This window comes from Paramacrobiotus metropolitanus, unplaced genomic scaffold (assembly GCF_019649055.1).
Source record: "Paramacrobiotus metropolitanus isolate TYO unplaced genomic scaffold, Prichtersi_v1.0 Parri_scaffold0000062, whole genome shotgun sequence".
NCBI lineage: Eukaryota > Metazoa > Tardigrada > Eutardigrada > Parachela > Macrobiotidae > Paramacrobiotus > Paramacrobiotus metropolitanus.
The window spans coordinates 306,983-323,479 of record NW_026570282.1 but is presented as its reverse complement, the minus strand read 5'-3'; the positions used below and the strand labels follow the sequence as shown (position 1 = coordinate 323,479).

At 42.9% G+C, this 16,497-nt stretch overlaps 3 protein-coding genes across 5 annotated transcripts; 1 reads left to right on the top strand and 2 right to left on the bottom strand.

Annotated features, from left to right (window-relative positions):
- Nucleotides 1–73: 73 nt before the first annotated feature.
- LOC129593582 (glutamate receptor ionotropic, kainate 3-like) lies at nucleotides 74–5,179 on the top strand. 3 transcript variants are annotated; one of them, XM_055489972.1, is made up of 10 exons: nucleotides 74–282; nucleotides 503–652; nucleotides 885–1,136; nucleotides 1,357–1,583; nucleotides 1,711–1,845; nucleotides 2,271–2,525; nucleotides 2,621–3,340; nucleotides 3,455–3,782; nucleotides 3,886–4,151; nucleotides 4,206–5,179. In XM_055489972.1, exons 1-10 carry the CDS (start codon nucleotides 171–173, stop codon nucleotides 4,290–4,292), a joined length of 2,532 nt encoding a protein of 843 aa, XP_055345947.1. In that variant the 5' UTR covers nucleotides 74–170; the 3' UTR covers nucleotides 4,293–5,179. The 3 variants fall into 3 exon arrangements, with proteins under 3 accessions (XP_055345947.1, XP_055345946.1, XP_055345948.1); XM_055489971.1 differs by having other exon boundaries at nucleotides 3,455–3,827; nucleotides 4,206–5,177; XM_055489973.1 differs by lacking the exons at nucleotides 74–282; nucleotides 503–652 and having other exon boundaries at nucleotides 817–1,136; nucleotides 3,455–3,827; nucleotides 4,206–5,174.
- Nucleotides 3,396–5,377, bottom strand: LOC129593583 (cAMP-dependent protein kinase catalytic subunit 2-like). The gene is made up of 4 exons (XM_055489974.1): nucleotides 5,274–5,377; nucleotides 4,592–5,164; nucleotides 3,852–4,527; nucleotides 3,396–3,739 (listed from the first exon to the last, which is right to left on the bottom strand). The coding sequence occupies exons 1-3, from the start codon at nucleotides 5,356–5,358 to the stop codon at nucleotides 4,355–4,357; spliced, it is 831 nt and encodes a 276-aa protein (XP_055345949.1). The 5' UTR covers nucleotides 5,359–5,377; the 3' UTR covers nucleotides 3,396–3,739; nucleotides 3,852–4,354.
- Nucleotides 5,378–6,012: 635 nt separating this feature from the next.
- LOC129593576 (macrophage mannose receptor 1-like) lies at nucleotides 6,013–16,081 on the bottom strand. The gene is made up of 29 exons (XM_055489965.1): nucleotides 15,806–16,081; nucleotides 15,168–15,197; nucleotides 14,926–15,098; nucleotides 14,705–14,841; nucleotides 14,481–14,623; nucleotides 14,253–14,361; nucleotides 13,791–13,906; nucleotides 13,475–13,592; nucleotides 13,244–13,392; nucleotides 13,044–13,170; nucleotides 12,871–12,974; nucleotides 12,397–12,630; nucleotides 12,155–12,319; nucleotides 11,937–12,028; nucleotides 11,602–11,788; nucleotides 11,333–11,533; nucleotides 11,074–11,241; nucleotides 10,781–10,984; nucleotides 10,355–10,692; nucleotides 9,940–10,277; nucleotides 9,565–9,880; nucleotides 8,910–9,366; nucleotides 8,343–8,846; nucleotides 7,999–8,279; nucleotides 7,803–7,902; nucleotides 7,249–7,728; nucleotides 6,843–7,187; nucleotides 6,626–6,781; nucleotides 6,013–6,564 (listed from the first exon to the last, which is right to left on the bottom strand). Exons 1-29 carry the CDS (start codon nucleotides 15,858–15,860, stop codon nucleotides 6,275–6,277), a joined length of 6,117 nt encoding a protein of 2,038 aa, XP_055345940.1. The 5' UTR covers nucleotides 15,861–16,081; the 3' UTR covers nucleotides 6,013–6,274.
- Nucleotides 16,082–16,497: the final 416 nt, after the last annotated feature.

Sequence of the window (16,497 nt, the reverse complement as noted above, 5' to 3'; positions counted from 1 at the left end):
GGAAATGCATTAATCTGACAAACATAAATTATTTGTGGACCCAATGTAATCTCCTCCTTAACGCAGTCTTGAGTTTATCAAAACTTCAGATTCAATTATCCCATGGTTTTCTTAATGTTGCTATATGGCGTGTTTTGTGCGCACATGCGTATACTGTGGTACAAGGCACAATGCATCTCCTGGAACAAGTGTGCACCTACGATAGATTCGTTCTTATCATTGCAGCACTATTGGGCCTACAATTCACTTCCGGTGTCAGCAATTCGGCAAAAATTAAAGTCGGTAAGGGAAAACTAAAAAATTTATCCCAATAAAAAAATTATTCGCAGTGCTCTCGCAGTTAGCGTGGGCTAATTTTTTCTCTCCCTCAGAAGCCTTTAGGTGCACAAACTAGCGATGCACTCACGAACAAAAGTTAACGTTTAAAAATACATTAAAGCAATTATTAATTACGCCATATGTGTGCACCTATAGCTCTATAATTAAAAAAGGGTTTTTGCAGTCGGACTATTCGATACGTCTTCGACACACTTGACCTCTACATTCCAGGACGCAGTGACTGTCATTAATGATCAAAACAGTGAAGTCCAGATCATCCCAGTAAAGGTCATCGCCAACTTTTCTGAATCTGTGCTTAAACGTTCTAAAAGATGTAAGCAATTCAACAGATGAAGCAAATAATTAACAAATATATTTATATAAATTCTAACTATAGAACTACGATACTGACTGGTATTAATATTGTGCTTTGTAAGGTACGAGTACAGTTGCAATAGTAACAGTTGCTGTAAAAATCAGATTGATAGTAACAGTTGCTGTAAAAATCAGATTCTGTATAAAGTGTCCTTAATTCCTGTTCCTTTACAGTTTGCACTTATTTGCAGTATGTAAGATTTTCGAAACCGGAGTAGTTGCGGTCATTAGTGCACCCGGGAGTTTCTCTCATGAATACGCGCACTCCATCTGTGATACACTGGATATTCCATTTATTGGTATTCGACGCACGGAAGTCACATACAAGGATGCTGTCGCCATTAATACATATCCATACGAAATGGCGTTGAGCAAGCCATATACGGACATTATCAGATTTTGGGGATGGTCATCCTTTACCATTTTATATGAGCACCCGGATGGTAAATTTCGTATTACATTTGCGCGATGTTTTACAGTAATACTGCAAATTTCATTTTTTTTAAACGGAACGTACGTAACAGCGTTTGGGTGGAGGTTGTTACAGTTGAATTATTAGTTTTTCAGTACAGTACTAATAATGGAATTTCGCTGCAGAAGCTAAATAAAAATGCAAAGCGTATTTTTAAAATTTTATTTGATAAATTTTGCAAACTCTTGCAGGCTTGCTGAAGTTCCGGGATATGTTGAATTACGTGAGCTTCCGCTTTACCATAACCAGTCGCCAGCTAATTGGTTCAGACTACCGCAGTGTCCTGCGCGAACTCCGTAATAGCGGGGAAAATCGGATTATTTTAGATTGCGCCACATCATCACTGGCGAGAATCCTGCGACATGCTCAGCAATTAAAACTTCTTACCCGCGACTATCAATATTTATTGACGACGCTGGTAAGCGGATATCTGATTCCTGTCTAATTAAAAACAAACTGCGCCTTCCGGCCCCGGCAGTTAACCACTGTGTATATTATGGCAGGAATTTGTGACATGTAACCCGTCTGTGTTTTGATTCATCTAGGACATCCACACCATCAATCTGTCATCATTTGTATATGATCATGCTAAGATCACTTCGTTCCAGCTGATTGATTTCGCGGCTAATAATAACTTACGTTGGATCCATAACACCGCTACGATCTTGCCAAATTTGTCGGTAATCTCTTACCACCGCATTTTGTTTCGCTACTTTTTTTAAAATTATTAGCCATACTGCATATGTACAGAGTACAGTATAGGTATATACACTCCGTACTCATAGAGAGATACAGTAACTTATTACTCGGAAGGTGCTCCGTATTCGTAGATGATAAGTATAATTTCCGCTGAACAGAAATAAGTTGCACAGTTACCGAAAAAACTTCAAAGATAATTTGCCTTACCGGTATTTTATTTACGGCGCTGCGCATAATTTGTGCCTGCTTCCAGTCCAATTTTCTAAACGCTTTAAACTGGCCAACAATTGTGATACATATCCGTCTGGAATTTTTTTTACAGACTGCGGCTTGCATTTATTTATAGTCTATACAGCGTAGTAATATTGCACAGCAGCTTTTAAACTCATATTTCTGTCTTGAGCAGACCGAGCAAGCCTTACTTTATGATACGGTGGCTCTGATATCAAAGACCTTTGATGGGGAAGACATCTCAGAAATCCGTCCTTTTCGGGCCGACTGCGAAAAAGGTGAAAGTTGGGTGCAAGGCAGCGAAGTTTTAAATGCGTTGTTCCATACCGAATTCGACGGCTTAACCGGGGTCATCAAGTCTGACGCTTATGGGCGGCGTTCCGAGTTCATACTGGACATTGTCCAGGTTACGGAAACCGGACAGGCTACGGTAAGTTAATTGTGCAGCAGGAAGAACCCCTTACACTAATGGCAAATTTAGCTAATTTTTTATGACTCACAGTAAATTTTGCAAGCCTTTAACAGATTGGCCAGTGGACGACAAATGACACAATCCAAATTGGACCAAAATTAAAACCGGGTGGCGATGTGCTGAAAAGCAAGAACCTCCGCGCGATCATTGTACTGGAGCAACCATACGTTATGCTGAAACCGGATCACGATATTCGCATAGGCAACGACAAGTACGAAGGATATGCCGTGGATTTAATGAACATAATCATGCAGCGCTTAGAGCTAAATTACACTCTGGAGGACAAAGGCAAACTTGGACACGGTGTCTACGACAACACAACCAATTCATGGACCGGTCTAATCGGCGAGCTAGTTAACCGCCGCGCCGATGTGGTGGTGGGTGGCATCACCATCAACCACGAGCGGGAAAATGTAGTGGATTTTACCAAACCTTTTATGCACCTGGGCATTAGTATTCTGTACAAGAAACCCGAAAAGAAACCACCCGATTTGTTTTCCTTCCTGCATCCGTTCGGCGCCGATGTATGGCTATATATGACAATTTCCTTTCTGGTTGTCTCGGGGACGATTTTTCTGTTGGGCCGGTTTACGCCGTACGAGTGGTATAACCCGCATCCCTGTGATGAGTCTTCGAATGTAGTAGAAAATCAGTTTACAATTGGCAATTCACTATGGTTTACCGTGGGATCATTAATGCAGCAGGGATCGGATATTGCGCCACGTGCAATGAGCACGCGAACGGTCGCCGGATCTTGGTGGTTTTTTACTCTAGTATGAGAAAATGTATACTGTATTTGTAAAATTGTGAGATACGGCAGAATTCGTAAGGTCACGATTTAATGTGCAACTGTTTCAGTAACGACTGTTAGTTTTTCTGTTTTGTAGATAATGATTGCCAGTTACACTGCAAATTTGGCTGCTTTTTTGGCGGTGGAAAGGACCGACCAACCAATCAGAAGCGCTGATGATTTAGCGCAACAAACAGTTATCCGCTACGGTTGTTACAAAGGCGGTGCAACTTATAATTTTTTCAAAGAATCCAAACATCCGGTGTATCAAAAAATGTGGCAGTTTATGCGATCCGATCCGACGAACTTCCACACAAGTAGCCAAGACGGCATTCAGGCAGTGAAAAATGGCAAATATGCCTTTTTTATGGAAACACCATCACTGGAATACACGGTTAATCAGAACTGTGATATGACCCAAATCGGTGGGTTGCTGGATTCTAAAGGTTACGGACTCGTCACGCCGCAAAGTATTTTGCACAATATGAGTTTACCTTAAAACTTCCAATGCAGTGAATCCTGTTCCAGATTCTCCATACCGCGATCTGATATCTAAAGAAATTCTCCGTCTACAGGAGAACAGCGAGTTGGAGGTGCTGAAGGATAAGTGGTGGAAAGGGAAAAGCCAGGTGATCTGCGCGGATGCCGGCGCTTCCGATTCCGGCGCTTCGGAATTGGGAATGGCTAACGTGGGTGGGGTTTTTGTTGTATTGCTGGGAGGTATCGGCACGGCGCTGATCTGTGCGGCAATGGAATTCTTGTGGCAAGTTGGAAAAGACTCCAAAAGTAGCGGGGTAAGATGGAGTCAACATCCTAAATATTCCGTATCCAACGCTGTACTTTTGCAGACTCCATTCGGCAAGCAATTTGTCCGTGCGTTTATTTTTGCGCTCCTGCTTCGGCCGCCGAAAGATGATGAAGCGAAGAAACGATGAACCAGATTTCCCAGATTGTATACACTGTAAAAGTAACTGGCATTCCATGCTGCGGATTTTCTTCAGAAGTATTGAAATTGGTATCCAAATGGTAGCGGGTTATTGATCTTCGTTGACAATTCTCCATCGTCGGAATATGTGATAAAATTACCGCCTGGGTCCATTTCATCGTACGAATTGCTCGGAATCCATGGTGCCTTTTCAAGTCCGGCATATAAACCGTTCCACGATAAACCTACCAACAAGCGTCGCATCATCGAAGTCATCTAAAAAGTGTTTACCTGATAAATGTGTTTTACCTCGAAACCAGGGATGCTGCTTGAGTGCTGTTATTCCACCTGGACCAGCTCCTAGCCGATCTTGGGCATTCAGAACAAGTAATTGTTTGAGAATCTGTTTATCAAGTTTGCCAAACCAACGTGGCGTGTCATAATGTAAGCTGAAAATTTTCTGCTTCATCTGTTCTTCATACAGCGCTGAAACCGATTCTTCGGGGAACGTCTCGCTTCCCGAATATAGTTCGTACAGGAATAAACCGAATATCCACCAGTCCACATTTTCGTCATATGGCTGCGCCAACCACACCTCGGGCGGTTGGCTACCCAGTGCGCGGTTAGTTTTTGTCCCAGGTTTATATTCATAGATCCATTCTGTTAATGCAGTGTCCTTCGTGAGCCGTACCGCATTAGCGAGGTCCCCGATCTTAATATAGCCATCTTTGCAGATCCAAATATTTTTTGGGCGTAACTCCCGTAATACAATGCCTAGAGCATGCAGGTATTCCAGCGCTAGGACCACTTGGGCGGCATAAAACTGGGCGTGATCCGAGGGCATTTTTTTCAGTTTAAGGATACGAGATTGCAGATCGCCGCCTGGATAATGCTCGAAAAGCATAAATAGCATTGTGGTAGTTTGGAAATGCGTAACGAAATCTGCGATAAATGGAAATTCGCAACAGTATAGGAGGTGTTTCTCATTTACCAAGGCTTTGGTGCGAAATTTGTTGGAGACGCTTCTCTTTTTTGCCAGCCGTAAGGTGTTCAGGCATTGATCTCTTCCATTCCATGCAACAAACTGTTCCCAGTTGGTAGCGCTTACTATTTTATCGATGATTTTAAGATTATCGTTGAGTTTGAGTTCGGAGGTGTAGCTACCAAACACTGGATGGAATAAACGGTAGGCAAAGCGTTCGCGGCAAATTCTTAAATACGGAATCCAGTTGCAATCAACGGCATCCGGAAACAGTGTAGAGTAAAAGGTCACACGGTGTTCTTCATCTGCTGGATGAGGCGCAACTAGTTGTGTACGTGCTAGTGAGATATCTATATTGCTAGAGATAATAACAATCCGTTCTTCATGGTCGTATGGTTGTCGACAATAGTGATTTGGAAATTGTGGCTGTGGCTGACCTTGCTTGATTTGCTTTGTGGCTTTATTACCACTTCCTTTCCTGGGTCGTACGACGGGTGTGTTCCTTTTAAAAGTCTTATTCATCGACGCAAGGATGGCTTGTTGAATAATTTAATATTAATTTAGAAACTGGTAGCACACGGACATTGTTTTAAAAACTGCAAAAGGGTTGCAAGGCAACTTCTATATACGGTAGATCACAGATAAATTTATTAGTAAAAATTTTAGTGTTAGTGGAACACAGAATAAAGTACAGGCATTCGTACTGCAGTCGCACTGCTTGGTTGTTTGGCTTATCTTCGCATAGGGCCATGCAGCCATAACGCTTTTTGCATTGCGGTCATTTATTTTAAAGAATTTTAGTTAACGATAATTTAACGTCCTTACTTAAATTAAAAGCAGCCAAACTGTCTGCACAGCAATCTGAAGTGTACAAAAGTAAGAAAGCTACAGCATCACAGAGCAGCGGTGTCACAAAACGGCTAAATGTACAGTACAACCATTATTATTAAATTTTAAATTTTAATGCGAAATGTAAAAAATATGTGCAAATCTGTCAATCACGTGACTGGTTAACTGTACGACGCATTGGCGCCGTCAAAATCTTCTTGTAATGTGGTCCGATCGGACGCTCCAGCCTTATTCCGCGATACGAATTTGGACGAACGCTCCCGGAAGCTGGATGCCGCACTGCTGACTGAGCTGACCACACTGGATGACCTTCCGGTTACAACCACGTAACCTATAGCGCCCACCACGGCCACAGCAAGCAGGACACCGATAACGATTCCGGCAATCTGCCCTCCGCTATAGCCGTCATCTTTACTTGTATTAATTGGTCCACCAGTGTAATCTGTTGGATCTGTAAAATGATAAAAATGCATGCACTTTTTTGTTTAGGCAATTTGAAGCTAAGGACCTACAGAACGGTTCTCTTGTCGGTGCAGTGACATCGACACTTCGATTTCTTGGCGCTTGGCAAATAAATCCCTTGTGCTGTTCGCAGCGCGCGTTATTCCACAATCCATTCGGGTACATTTCCACGCATGTTTCTTTCGGGTTGAACATGTTTGGTTCTCCTTGATAGAGCATAAAAGATGAGCAGAAATGTTTGAACTAGTATTACTACCGAAAATGTACCTTTTTGCCAGTTTGCATAAACTGCCGGTTCTTGGTTATCATTGTTGTCCACCCACTGCCACGTCATGCGATCAGTTTCAGCTGTCGTATCGCGCAAACCAATCCACATGCCGATTTCGGCGTACTGGACGTAGCCGTGGATGCACTTCTGCTCCGCTTCATTGCGGACAGATGCCAAGTCTCCTCCCAAGGCCACGCAACGGCGCCGCGCCTCCTCAAAGGACACGGCTTCCGTTTCGTTCGTATGCTGAACGATGCTTTTGGTTTCATAGCAGTGGTTGGCACAGGCTCGTGGAAAATTTTTGGGGCAGACTTGCGGATGATCAGGAATTTGCTCGCATTTTTCTACAATTAAAATTTGATCCGGATGAGTAGAATGTCGATTATTGTGAAATTAAAGTCTTACTGAATCGGCGTTCACAGACGGCAAAGCGCACATCATTGGCGGTACAGTTATGGGCGTGCCACTTCCCTTCAAAGTTCATGTCGACACAGTCCGAATCATCTGCCGTGCCCACCAGGTTGGCCAGATTAGCGAACTGGGCTGGACATTTGTTGAACCATTCATAATGCCCATGTTCTTCCTTCATTCCGATCCAGGCTTTCGCGTGCGCTTGCTCGAATGGACGTTGTCCAGGCATATGTTCGCGGAAAGACGCTTCATTGAATAACGTGCGTACGAAAGCGTTCTCGTACACGTCCAAAATCGTTGCCAGACCACCCTCTATGTTTTCTTGTGGTGAAGGGCGGCATAGTTGTTCGGCATGACCCCATGTATTAACTACATCATGTTTCAGTGGAATCACTTTGAAGCACGCGTCACCGTACTGAGAAAAGCCGGTTGTGCAGTTTGTTGCCGGGCCCGCGTGTTCCGGAAGATCGAAGTCTAAGTGCAGAACCCGAAATTCGATATTATACTAATTAAATAGAATGATTTGTTTTTTTGGGGTCCGTTATTACCTTTCGGTGCTTTGCAAATGTACCCTCCTAAGCCATTACAGGCTGCATCGAACCATCTCCCAACTTTGTTGTTTTCGACCAGCACAGCAATGCATTTGAACTAAAAGAAAATTTTCGATCATTTTTGAAGTAGCAGATACGGGTTTGTGCTATCAACAGTAGTCGCGTACTGCACTATTCTGCAAGCTTAGCTTACTGTGTTTGCTTGTGGCCGTGGGTACTGGTAGTGCCAGTTGTTGTAAAAGAACGGATGACGATCGGTCCATTCGTATGTCAGGTCATCGGTTTCGTGTAATCCAATCCACATATTATATTTGTAATTCTTTAACTGGCTGATTAAAAAGTCATTTTCTCCAGAGTACATAATTGATACCAGGCTGGAGTTCTTCATTTGGTGGCTGCCAGCGCAAGCTTGAAGAGCCTGTCCCCAGCTGCTGGTGTTATGAGTGGGCGGCGAGATGTAATAACAGTGAGGACCTGCAACATTAAAAGTACCAATGCATCAGCAACTGTAAACAAAAATTTAAATTGAATTCTTACCAAATGAAACCCATCCATCAGCGCATCCGCCATGTCGACCTTGTGGGTCACGAGTGGGTATCGCTGGAGGTCCATGGTGTTCCCTGTTGGCCCGCGAACATAAGAAGCGATTGCCGGCTGCGCAGCGGCCGGATGACCATTTTCCGCTGAGCGCATCAATAGACACGCAAGAATCGGCACTATGATTGGCCAGCGGCTGACCAGCTGCCCAATTGTTCCATGTCAACGGCTTTCCGTCCAACCAAGAATACTCCCGCAGTGTCAAGTCAGTTATCCGTAAGCCAATGTAGAAGCGTGTAGCCAACGCACCGGCCATGTGTGAAACCACTTCAACAACTTCCCGATTGTTTGTCGGATTGAGGATGGTTAAATGCGAGCGACGTTGACGGCAGGTGGCTTGAGCGTTTTCCCACGAATCACTTCGTGCGGACACGAATAGACACTCGTTTGTACTCTCGATATAGTACCAATCTCCCATACCGGACGTATCCCGGCCACACGTCTCTGTTTCGTGCAAACCGTTTGGTCAATTTCGTCACCAAATTTATTTTTGCAAGCATCACTTACGATTAGTGGGCAAGGCGGTCGGCAACGCGGGAATCGGTTCATCCGGCATATACGCTCCTTTAGGCACTTCACATACCCAACCCCAGCTCATGGAGCAACTCTGCCGTATCCATCTACCAGATACCGAGTCCATGGCTGCACAGTCCTGTACATCGGCGGCTTCGTGATTGATTTCCATGTGGAAAAAGTCCAGTGTATAGGGTGTTCCATCTGACCATCCCCAGCGCGGCCCGGTGATTCCGACGCTGCGTTCTCGCAAACCGATCCAATAACTGTAATCTGACATTTTTAAAGGAAGCGACTGCTGCACCGCTGTTTGTTCGGCTTGGCTGTCGATAGACGCTAGATGGCCGTTTCGAAACCCGCCACAGAATGCTTCGGCGTCGTCCCAATGGGCTTTATTCATTGTACCAGAGCTTCCAATGACCATTATACCACTGTTTGAGGCGTAATATGCCTGCAAGTAAAATCCAGCGTAAGTACCAGAGACATGTATAAACTTGTACAATTTTTCCACCTAATGGCAAGTTGGCAACACCAAAAGATTCACAGGTGCTTGCGACATCTCACAATTAAGTGCACAATGGTACAGTATAACACAAAATTTTGCAGTTACTAATGTTCAAGCCTTTAGCTTTCCAAAATAATTACTGACCTTGTAGCATCGTGATGAGGTGTCCGTAGTTATCCAATTTCTAGGACATCCGTTGGCATTCGGACGCGGAGAAGTCGGCGGTCGAGTAGGATGCGGTGTGGTAGCCGGAGCTTTGCACAGTGCGTAACGTTGGGTAGTACACTGATCTACAAACCAGTCTCCAGGATAGTGACTGTTAGCATAGGTTCCCTGTATCGCCACGCAACCGGTTGATCCAGCGGGGGACACCGGCGGTTGTCCGTAACCCCAGTTGGTATGGGTCACGGCAGTTCCGTCCACCCACTTCTTGAATGCACTCCATGGGTTTGCATCTTCCCTGCAAGGATAATAAACGTTATTTTAAAATCGCCGTCGTTATTAAAGTTTACTTTTTACTTCAAACCGATCCAATAATCGCCACTGTAACCAGCGACAAGAGCGTTTATAATTGATTTCTCTTGTTCATTGAGAATAGTCGCTAAGTCGCCATTCCTAAACTTGGTCTGGCAGAACTGCCGGGCTTGATCGAAATTGAAAAACGGGCGGGCCCCAGTGAGATGGTTAGGATCATTTCCAAAATAGAAACACGAGTTCGACATCGGCCAGCGCACACCCCACGGTTCACACCCATCACCCTGTGGAATGGTGATCGAATTGGGCGGTGTTGACGATTCATACCGGAATGATTCGCAGAGCCCAACTTTTGCTTCTTCGCAAGAGTACGCATTTATACCCTAAAGGTCAGATAAAACAACCTGTACGGTGTATTATTTGCATACCACTTGTCATTTTGTACATCACGATGGCTTACATTTGCACCGCCTGCCACGCAATTCACATCCCGTGTTACCGTTCCATGAATGTGACCCTGTGCCACATTGGTATCCCACGGGGCATACTGCACCGGTGCATTATCGCTCCAGCTGAATACGCGCGGCGCACGCGGATTATCCAGGCTGTTCAGCCCAATCCAAGCATTTTGAGTAAATGGTGCTATGCTTTGGTATTCGGATTGGCTGTCAAAAGAAACCAGTTCGCCGGTATTGTTGCGGCACAAATCACGCGCTTTGGTCCAGGTCAGCAGCTGCGGGGTTCTGTATAAGCATTTCGTTCCAAACGGAAGATGTCCCGGTAGACAGCCAAAACCACCTGTTTCAAAATAAAAATAAACATTCAAAATAACAATAAACATGTTTTATTTGCGGACACTTTTCTGATGCCTTTTGGCATTCCTTACTCGGCGCAGTAGGAGGCGGGCCGGTTGGTGGGCGCGCCGATAATGTCGGTTTCTTGCAAATGTACGCCCGGTTAACAGCGCAGTTCCCATCGGCCCACAAAGCATCCGGTGTCTCTTCGACGTAAGCGCATCGTGGGTTGGAATCTGATATCGGAAGGAAAAAGGGATCGGCGAAGGCGCTATCGTGACTGTTATCCGGTTGACCTACAAATGGAATAACAAAAGCCGTTAAACACAGCCCGAAGTAGATTTAAGAGGCTGAATGTTAACGCGTTGCAGTGGTCCCATATTACCTGGTCCCCAGTTGAAAACGACAGCCGGAATGGCATACTGATCCTTCGAATCACGCTTAGGCCAGAACCAAAAGTTTTCGCGATTAGAATAAAAGTTTATCCAGTAAGATGATGCTCTGGCGAACCCAGCCGGCAGAGGGCCGATAAAGTCTGCACCCACGATCATATCTACGATGACGAAATGGCACTGTAACCAGCCTACACTTGGATTTTTCTAAGACGAACATTTTAACAGTACACGTGCACATTGGTTAATTACCTCGAATAAAAAGCTCTTCCTCTTTGCTGACAATAGACAGCAAATCGCCATGAAGATCTGCATTCTGACAGTTGGACTTTGCGGCTTTCCAGGTTGTCGGATCGGCGTTTGTCTTATAACACTGGTCGCCTCTTCGAATCCAGCCGGCTCCGCATTCCGGGTCATATAGCGGTGTAAGGGACGTGGAATCGTCTTTTGGCTCTACGATGAGGATTTAGCGCTTAAAAATAAACTTACCATAATAAAGTACAAATTTATGTTGCACATACTTCCATCGTGATAGCAAATGAAGTTTCTTTCCTGTGTACACGTGACATAAATCCAATCGCCAGAGTAAGCCTCGTCGCAGCCATCACAATCCGAGTCTCGAATTTTCATAATTGTACACAGCCTATCGCTACTGGCTGACGGTATATAGCCGCCCCACTCGTAGTTATGGTAAGCGCCCGCCATAACCTGGTTGATCAACACTAAATTTATTACTGTATTACTTGTACTGTACATTTTTATTATTATTATTAATTATTAGCAGTACATACCCATAGTACTGTACAGTACTACGGGTATGTACTGCTAATTATGTACTTTTAAAGATTGCACTTACAATACTACCATCACCATATCTGTGTATCCAACCGCCAGATGCACCTATAGATGTAGCTTTAATGCCCAACCAAATTCCCTCTTCCGCTTGGCCTGTAAATTATAAAATATAGATATTCGCATACACCGAAATGCCTTTGAATATTTCTATCATTCATTGTGTTTCCCTGATTAGGCAGAATTATTATAATTGTGACGTATTATGATTATTCTGTGTACCTTCGGCGTAGAAATTTTCACTGGGTGTCAATGGTGTTAACAAATTCGACTTCTCCGGTAGATTTGCGCAAAACTCCTGAGCCGCATCTCGATTCCGTTTTTGGGTAACATGATAATAACAGCCATCGTGGTATTTTTTGAATGGCTCCTCACACGTAATTTCCGCTAAAATTTTTGAGTTACTCATATTTTGTAAGCCGCTATCATAAAGCATTTGCAATAAAAACTGGAACGTTTCTTACGATGTATAACTTCCGGGTGATCCTCAATTTGTTGATTATTACCGGCGCAAACATATCCCATCTTTTGAGTACAAACGCTAGCGTTCCAGTTGCCATTGGATGTGGCATCCACGTATGCACAGTGGTCTATTTCCATTCCCGTTATGGCAACAGTTAGCGGTTGACCCGGTGACCAGCTTTGGTACGCAAAAGAGCTTCCATCGGTCCACTTGAAATTTGGATCATTTCCCCTCTCTAGAAGTATACGCAGTTTGCTGAATAACAGTTAAGATGGTCCACAAATTTCAGTAATAAAAGTTCTTTTACAGAAGTGTAAAAACGTAGTAGCGCTCAGGTTCTTTTGCTGTTGTACTGACTGGTGAGGCTACAGTTTTTTAATTAATAATAAATCGAAAATGTGAGGACAAATAATAAATACGGTACATATCAGGGTTTGGAACCCAAAATTCGTAACTTGTTACATTATAAACTCACTTGATCCTCCAGTCCAGTAGTACGGCATTTCGGCGTTGTTGAGATTAGGGTTATTTGACAACCGGCTCAATATGTTTTGTCGTAGAAAGTTTTGGATTTCGGAACTGTACAATCATAATATTTGCAATAAAGTATAGATTACGTATAGAACTTCTTAACATTACACAGCTGACCTTCTGATGGAGACGAGATCTGCTTTTTCGACAGTACATCGCCTCCGAGCTTCCGACCAGTCAACAGGTCCATCGTTGAACTGGTAACAGTCCTCGCCCAGTTCCTCCCATCCATAAGGACATTTATCTGAATGCGACAGTAAAGGGTGTGGATAAAAATTATAACATCAAGAAAAACAAACAATCACTATTCCGGTTACTTTTTGGAGTTTCGCATGCGTACGGATATCGGCTTTCGCAGTTTTCTCGCAGCGACCAGTCATGTTGATCCGGTAATAAAAAGATTAAAATTACTTCCTCCTCAGAGCTATAGATTTCACCGCAGTACGTTTTGTCATTGGGCAAGCTCCTGGAATAAACATAAAATTGGTATTCGGCTAACTTACGAAGTTACGATAAAGTTTCCTTAAAGCAATCACAAGGCGCCATACGTTATGTATTCGGCAAGACTTTTGGAGTTTTCGAGGTTCCAGTGGTTAACCATGTTGTTGTTGATTGACTCTCCGTCGTCAAATTTCAAAGTATCAATTGTAACTGCACTGGTTTTGTCTGCAAAATTGCTGTTTTTTGACTTGCGTTAGTTTGTTCCATTTTGTCAGTACTTCAAGTTTTAGAATTATACTAGTAAGTCTTGACGAAATATTACGAAACCAACTAGTTTCGTAATATTTAATTTAGGTCTTGAGTCTTAATTATTACTAGAGAAGAACGCTAACGGCGCAAGGCTGAGCTTAGTAATTTTCATACTTGGGATAGTTACACCCAACCAAGCTTGCCGCATTCCTAATCGATTGCGCATCCATTCGCGCATTCTTGCATCCTCGCGATCAGTATTCACAGCGGAAACGAAGCCACCTTTGGATCTGCAATTTGTTAATATTCAAGTTACTACTATATATAGAAGTAAATGATATAAATATTGTTACAGTTCAACAGAAAACAAAAATTAAATTGTGCAGTAAACTAAATAAGGCGTAGCAAATACTGAGTAATATTATGCATTATGCAATATGCATCGTACTAATCATTTTTACAATGCGCTTCGAATAATACAGCATTGCACAGAGATTCAAATAAAAATGCGCCAGTGATATACTGTACGTACACCAAACTTTTAACACTTTCTGTCCACTCAAATTTCTCATTAGATTAATTGTGCTGATCAAAACGTTTATACAGTCCTTTTTCCTAATTAAGTTTTTCACTTACCGACAATTGGCCTGCGCTCCAGCGTAAGTGTTCGTTTCGGCAACATGAAGGTAGCACTTGTTGCTATCGTAAATCCACCCATCCTCAATTTTACACCATGGACGACCACCTAAACGAGACTATTGCTGTAGTACAAATTAACTGAAATATAAATATGTGCGCGTATAATACACCTAATAACGCAAGTAACAAATGCCGGTGATTGATGTCTATTGATCTAACACTTACTAAATGTCCCCGAACAAATGAAACCAAGTGACGAATTCTTGTGCTCCGAAAAAAAGTCAGCAGTTCCAGACACAAACGAATGAGAGACAGTCCCGCGATACTCATTTGGCACACCACCGAAAATAGTTGGCGGATCTACGCCTCTGAAAATTAAACGTTGTGTCCAAAGGTCATGTTTACTTTGCTCTGCATTGCATGTCTAAAGTGACTGACAAAAAACTTACAAACTAGGAAACAAGCTGGGGTTGAAATCAATGGTTGGATTTCCCGAATCGTCTGTCCATTGCCATCTACCGTTCTGATAGGTCATCCCAATCCAGTAGAAGTCAGCAGCTGAAGGCAGTTTGCTACCAACAAAATCCTGTAAACCAAATATGATTTCAACATTAAAAAAGAAATGCACAAGATGACCGAGACATGGGTATGGATTCCCCAGAATTCCTACCATTTCAGCTCGGTCACTGGGGACGAATAGCTTTCCTCCGCGCATTTTACATTCTTCAAAGGCATTTTCGAACGTCACAGGTCGCGCGAACGGTCCGGTGGCCGCTCCGTTAACTGACCGTACGTATACGTAGTAACAGTCGGAAGTTCCTGGTCGTGAAAACCACTCCGTGCCTAAATATTAGACATACAATTTAGAAAACCTTTTACCACCCCTTACAACCGGATCAGTTAGTTAAGTACCTGGGCATCTTGATGCTCCCGTGAAAGACCCTGCGAATGAACGTAATTAAATTCAAACTGACCTGCATAATTTTAACAAATGTTTCATTTAAGTAACTAGCAGAGTATTAAGCTTTTCAGGCCTCTGTAGCTGTGCCGACTGCCTAACAATTTGTAAGAAAATCTGAAGTCTGCGGAACTGGAACATAATAAAGAATTAGGCATCTCGTAAAGTACAAGCATGACCCATGCGCATGTAAAAAGTTTTTGACACCACTTATTTCATTTTTGGATTTATAATAGTTTATCTACAAAATTACTTACTACTACTTGTTACTTGCTACAGTCGACTTTAATTACGATACTGCGAAGCGTTTATGGGATCGAGATTGTGTTGTTTCTACCTTTACGTATACTGTAACCGTTGTCCGAACTCCGCAACGCTGGTAAACATCACTAGGTAAGTGGGCGTTACCGGCGCATTTTTAAAAGTCAGTTACGGGTAGGTCATTTCCAATGCTGTTTAGATTTGTTTCTATTTAGAATACGAGTAATACTTTTACAACAAATCCAAACCATTTATTTGGTGTCCTGTCTACGTCTGGAATAACTCGTGATTAAGGACCTTAAATTTAACTTTCAGTACTGAAGTACCTTACCTATGGAAATCCCCAGTATTATTGCAGCAAGTAATCCATGCCGAATTTCTGACATGTTCTTTCCGGCAAGCGCAGTACTGCTTCGTTGCCAAATTCTGGAAGTTTCCGATAAAAAATATTTACTAAACAGCAATTCAACGCAAAGGAAATTCTAGTCTGCAAAATGTTACAACTAGGCCCATGCCCCAATTTCCTTTCACACAGAAGCAAAGACAATGTATTGAGGTTTATAAAGGTTATTGTAGTTAAGCTTGTTTAGCTTGCTGCCATTGCGACTTCAGTAAACAGATTAGATAAGTTGCATAAATATTTTTACAAATGTCAGTCTGCGCATACTTGCTCACAATACTGCAAAGCGCAGAACCGTAAAATCTTAAACTAATTTCGCTATCTGAGTTATTACAAGACGATAATAAGGCCGTCGTGTCTGATATCTGACAACGAGATGAATTATGGCTTGTTCTAGGGTCGGCGAAGCATTGTCGAACTGGATCTTTTGAATAAATGGAACACAGGTTGTTTTAAAAGCCTAAGTGCATGTTTGCGAACAGCGATAAGAATAATTCGCAATTACAGTACTACACTAAGTACGTGGTTACCCAAAGCTTAATTAGCTAAAAATTTATTTTAGGGCTAAATATTTGAAAAGATTTTATATATCAAATTTTCAAATTATTGGGTTTTGTAACAGA

What these genes read in the sequence shown, in the direction of transcription:
- LOC129593576 (XM_055489965.1), bottom strand. Translation starts at nt 15,860, where the DNA reads ATGTCAGAAATTCGGCATGGATTACTTGCTGCAATAATACTGGGGATT. An exon ending in CTACTGGACTGGAGGATCAA is followed by an intron (nt 12,631 to 12,870) that starts GTGAGTTTATAA and finishes GTATACTTCTAG; the next exon opens with AGAGGGGAAATGATCCAAAT. An exon ending in CCTCATCACGATGCTACAAG is followed by an intron (nt 9,367 to 9,564) that starts GTCAGTAATTAT and finishes TTTTACTTGCAG; the next exon opens with GCATATTACGCCTCAAACAG.
- LOC129593583 (XM_055489974.1), bottom strand. Translation starts at nt 5,358, where the DNA reads ATGGAATGGAAGAGATCAATGCCTGAACACCTTACGGCTGGCAAAAAA. An exon ending in AATTTCGCACCAAAGCCTTG is followed by an intron (nt 5,165 to 5,273) that starts GTAAATGAGAAA and finishes AGCATTATCCAG; the next exon opens with GCGGCGATCTGCAATCTCGT. An exon ending in GCAGCATCCCTGGTTTCGAG is followed by an intron (nt 4,528 to 4,591) that starts GTAAAACACATT and finishes GCTTGTTGGTAG; the next exon opens with GTTTATCGTGGAACGGTTTA.
- LOC129593582 (XM_055489971.1), top strand. Translation starts at nt 171, where the DNA reads ATGCATCTCCTGGAACAAGTGTGCACCTACGATAGATTCGTTCTTATC. An exon ending in TTTATATGAGCACCCGGATG is followed by an intron (nt 1,137 to 1,356) that starts GTAAATTTCGTA and finishes AAACTCTTGCAG; the next exon opens with GCTTGCTGAAGTTCCGGGAT. An exon ending in CGGAAACCGGACAGGCTACG is followed by an intron (nt 2,526 to 2,620) that starts GTAAGTTAATTG and finishes AGCCTTTAACAG; the next exon opens with ATTGGCCAGTGGACGACAAA.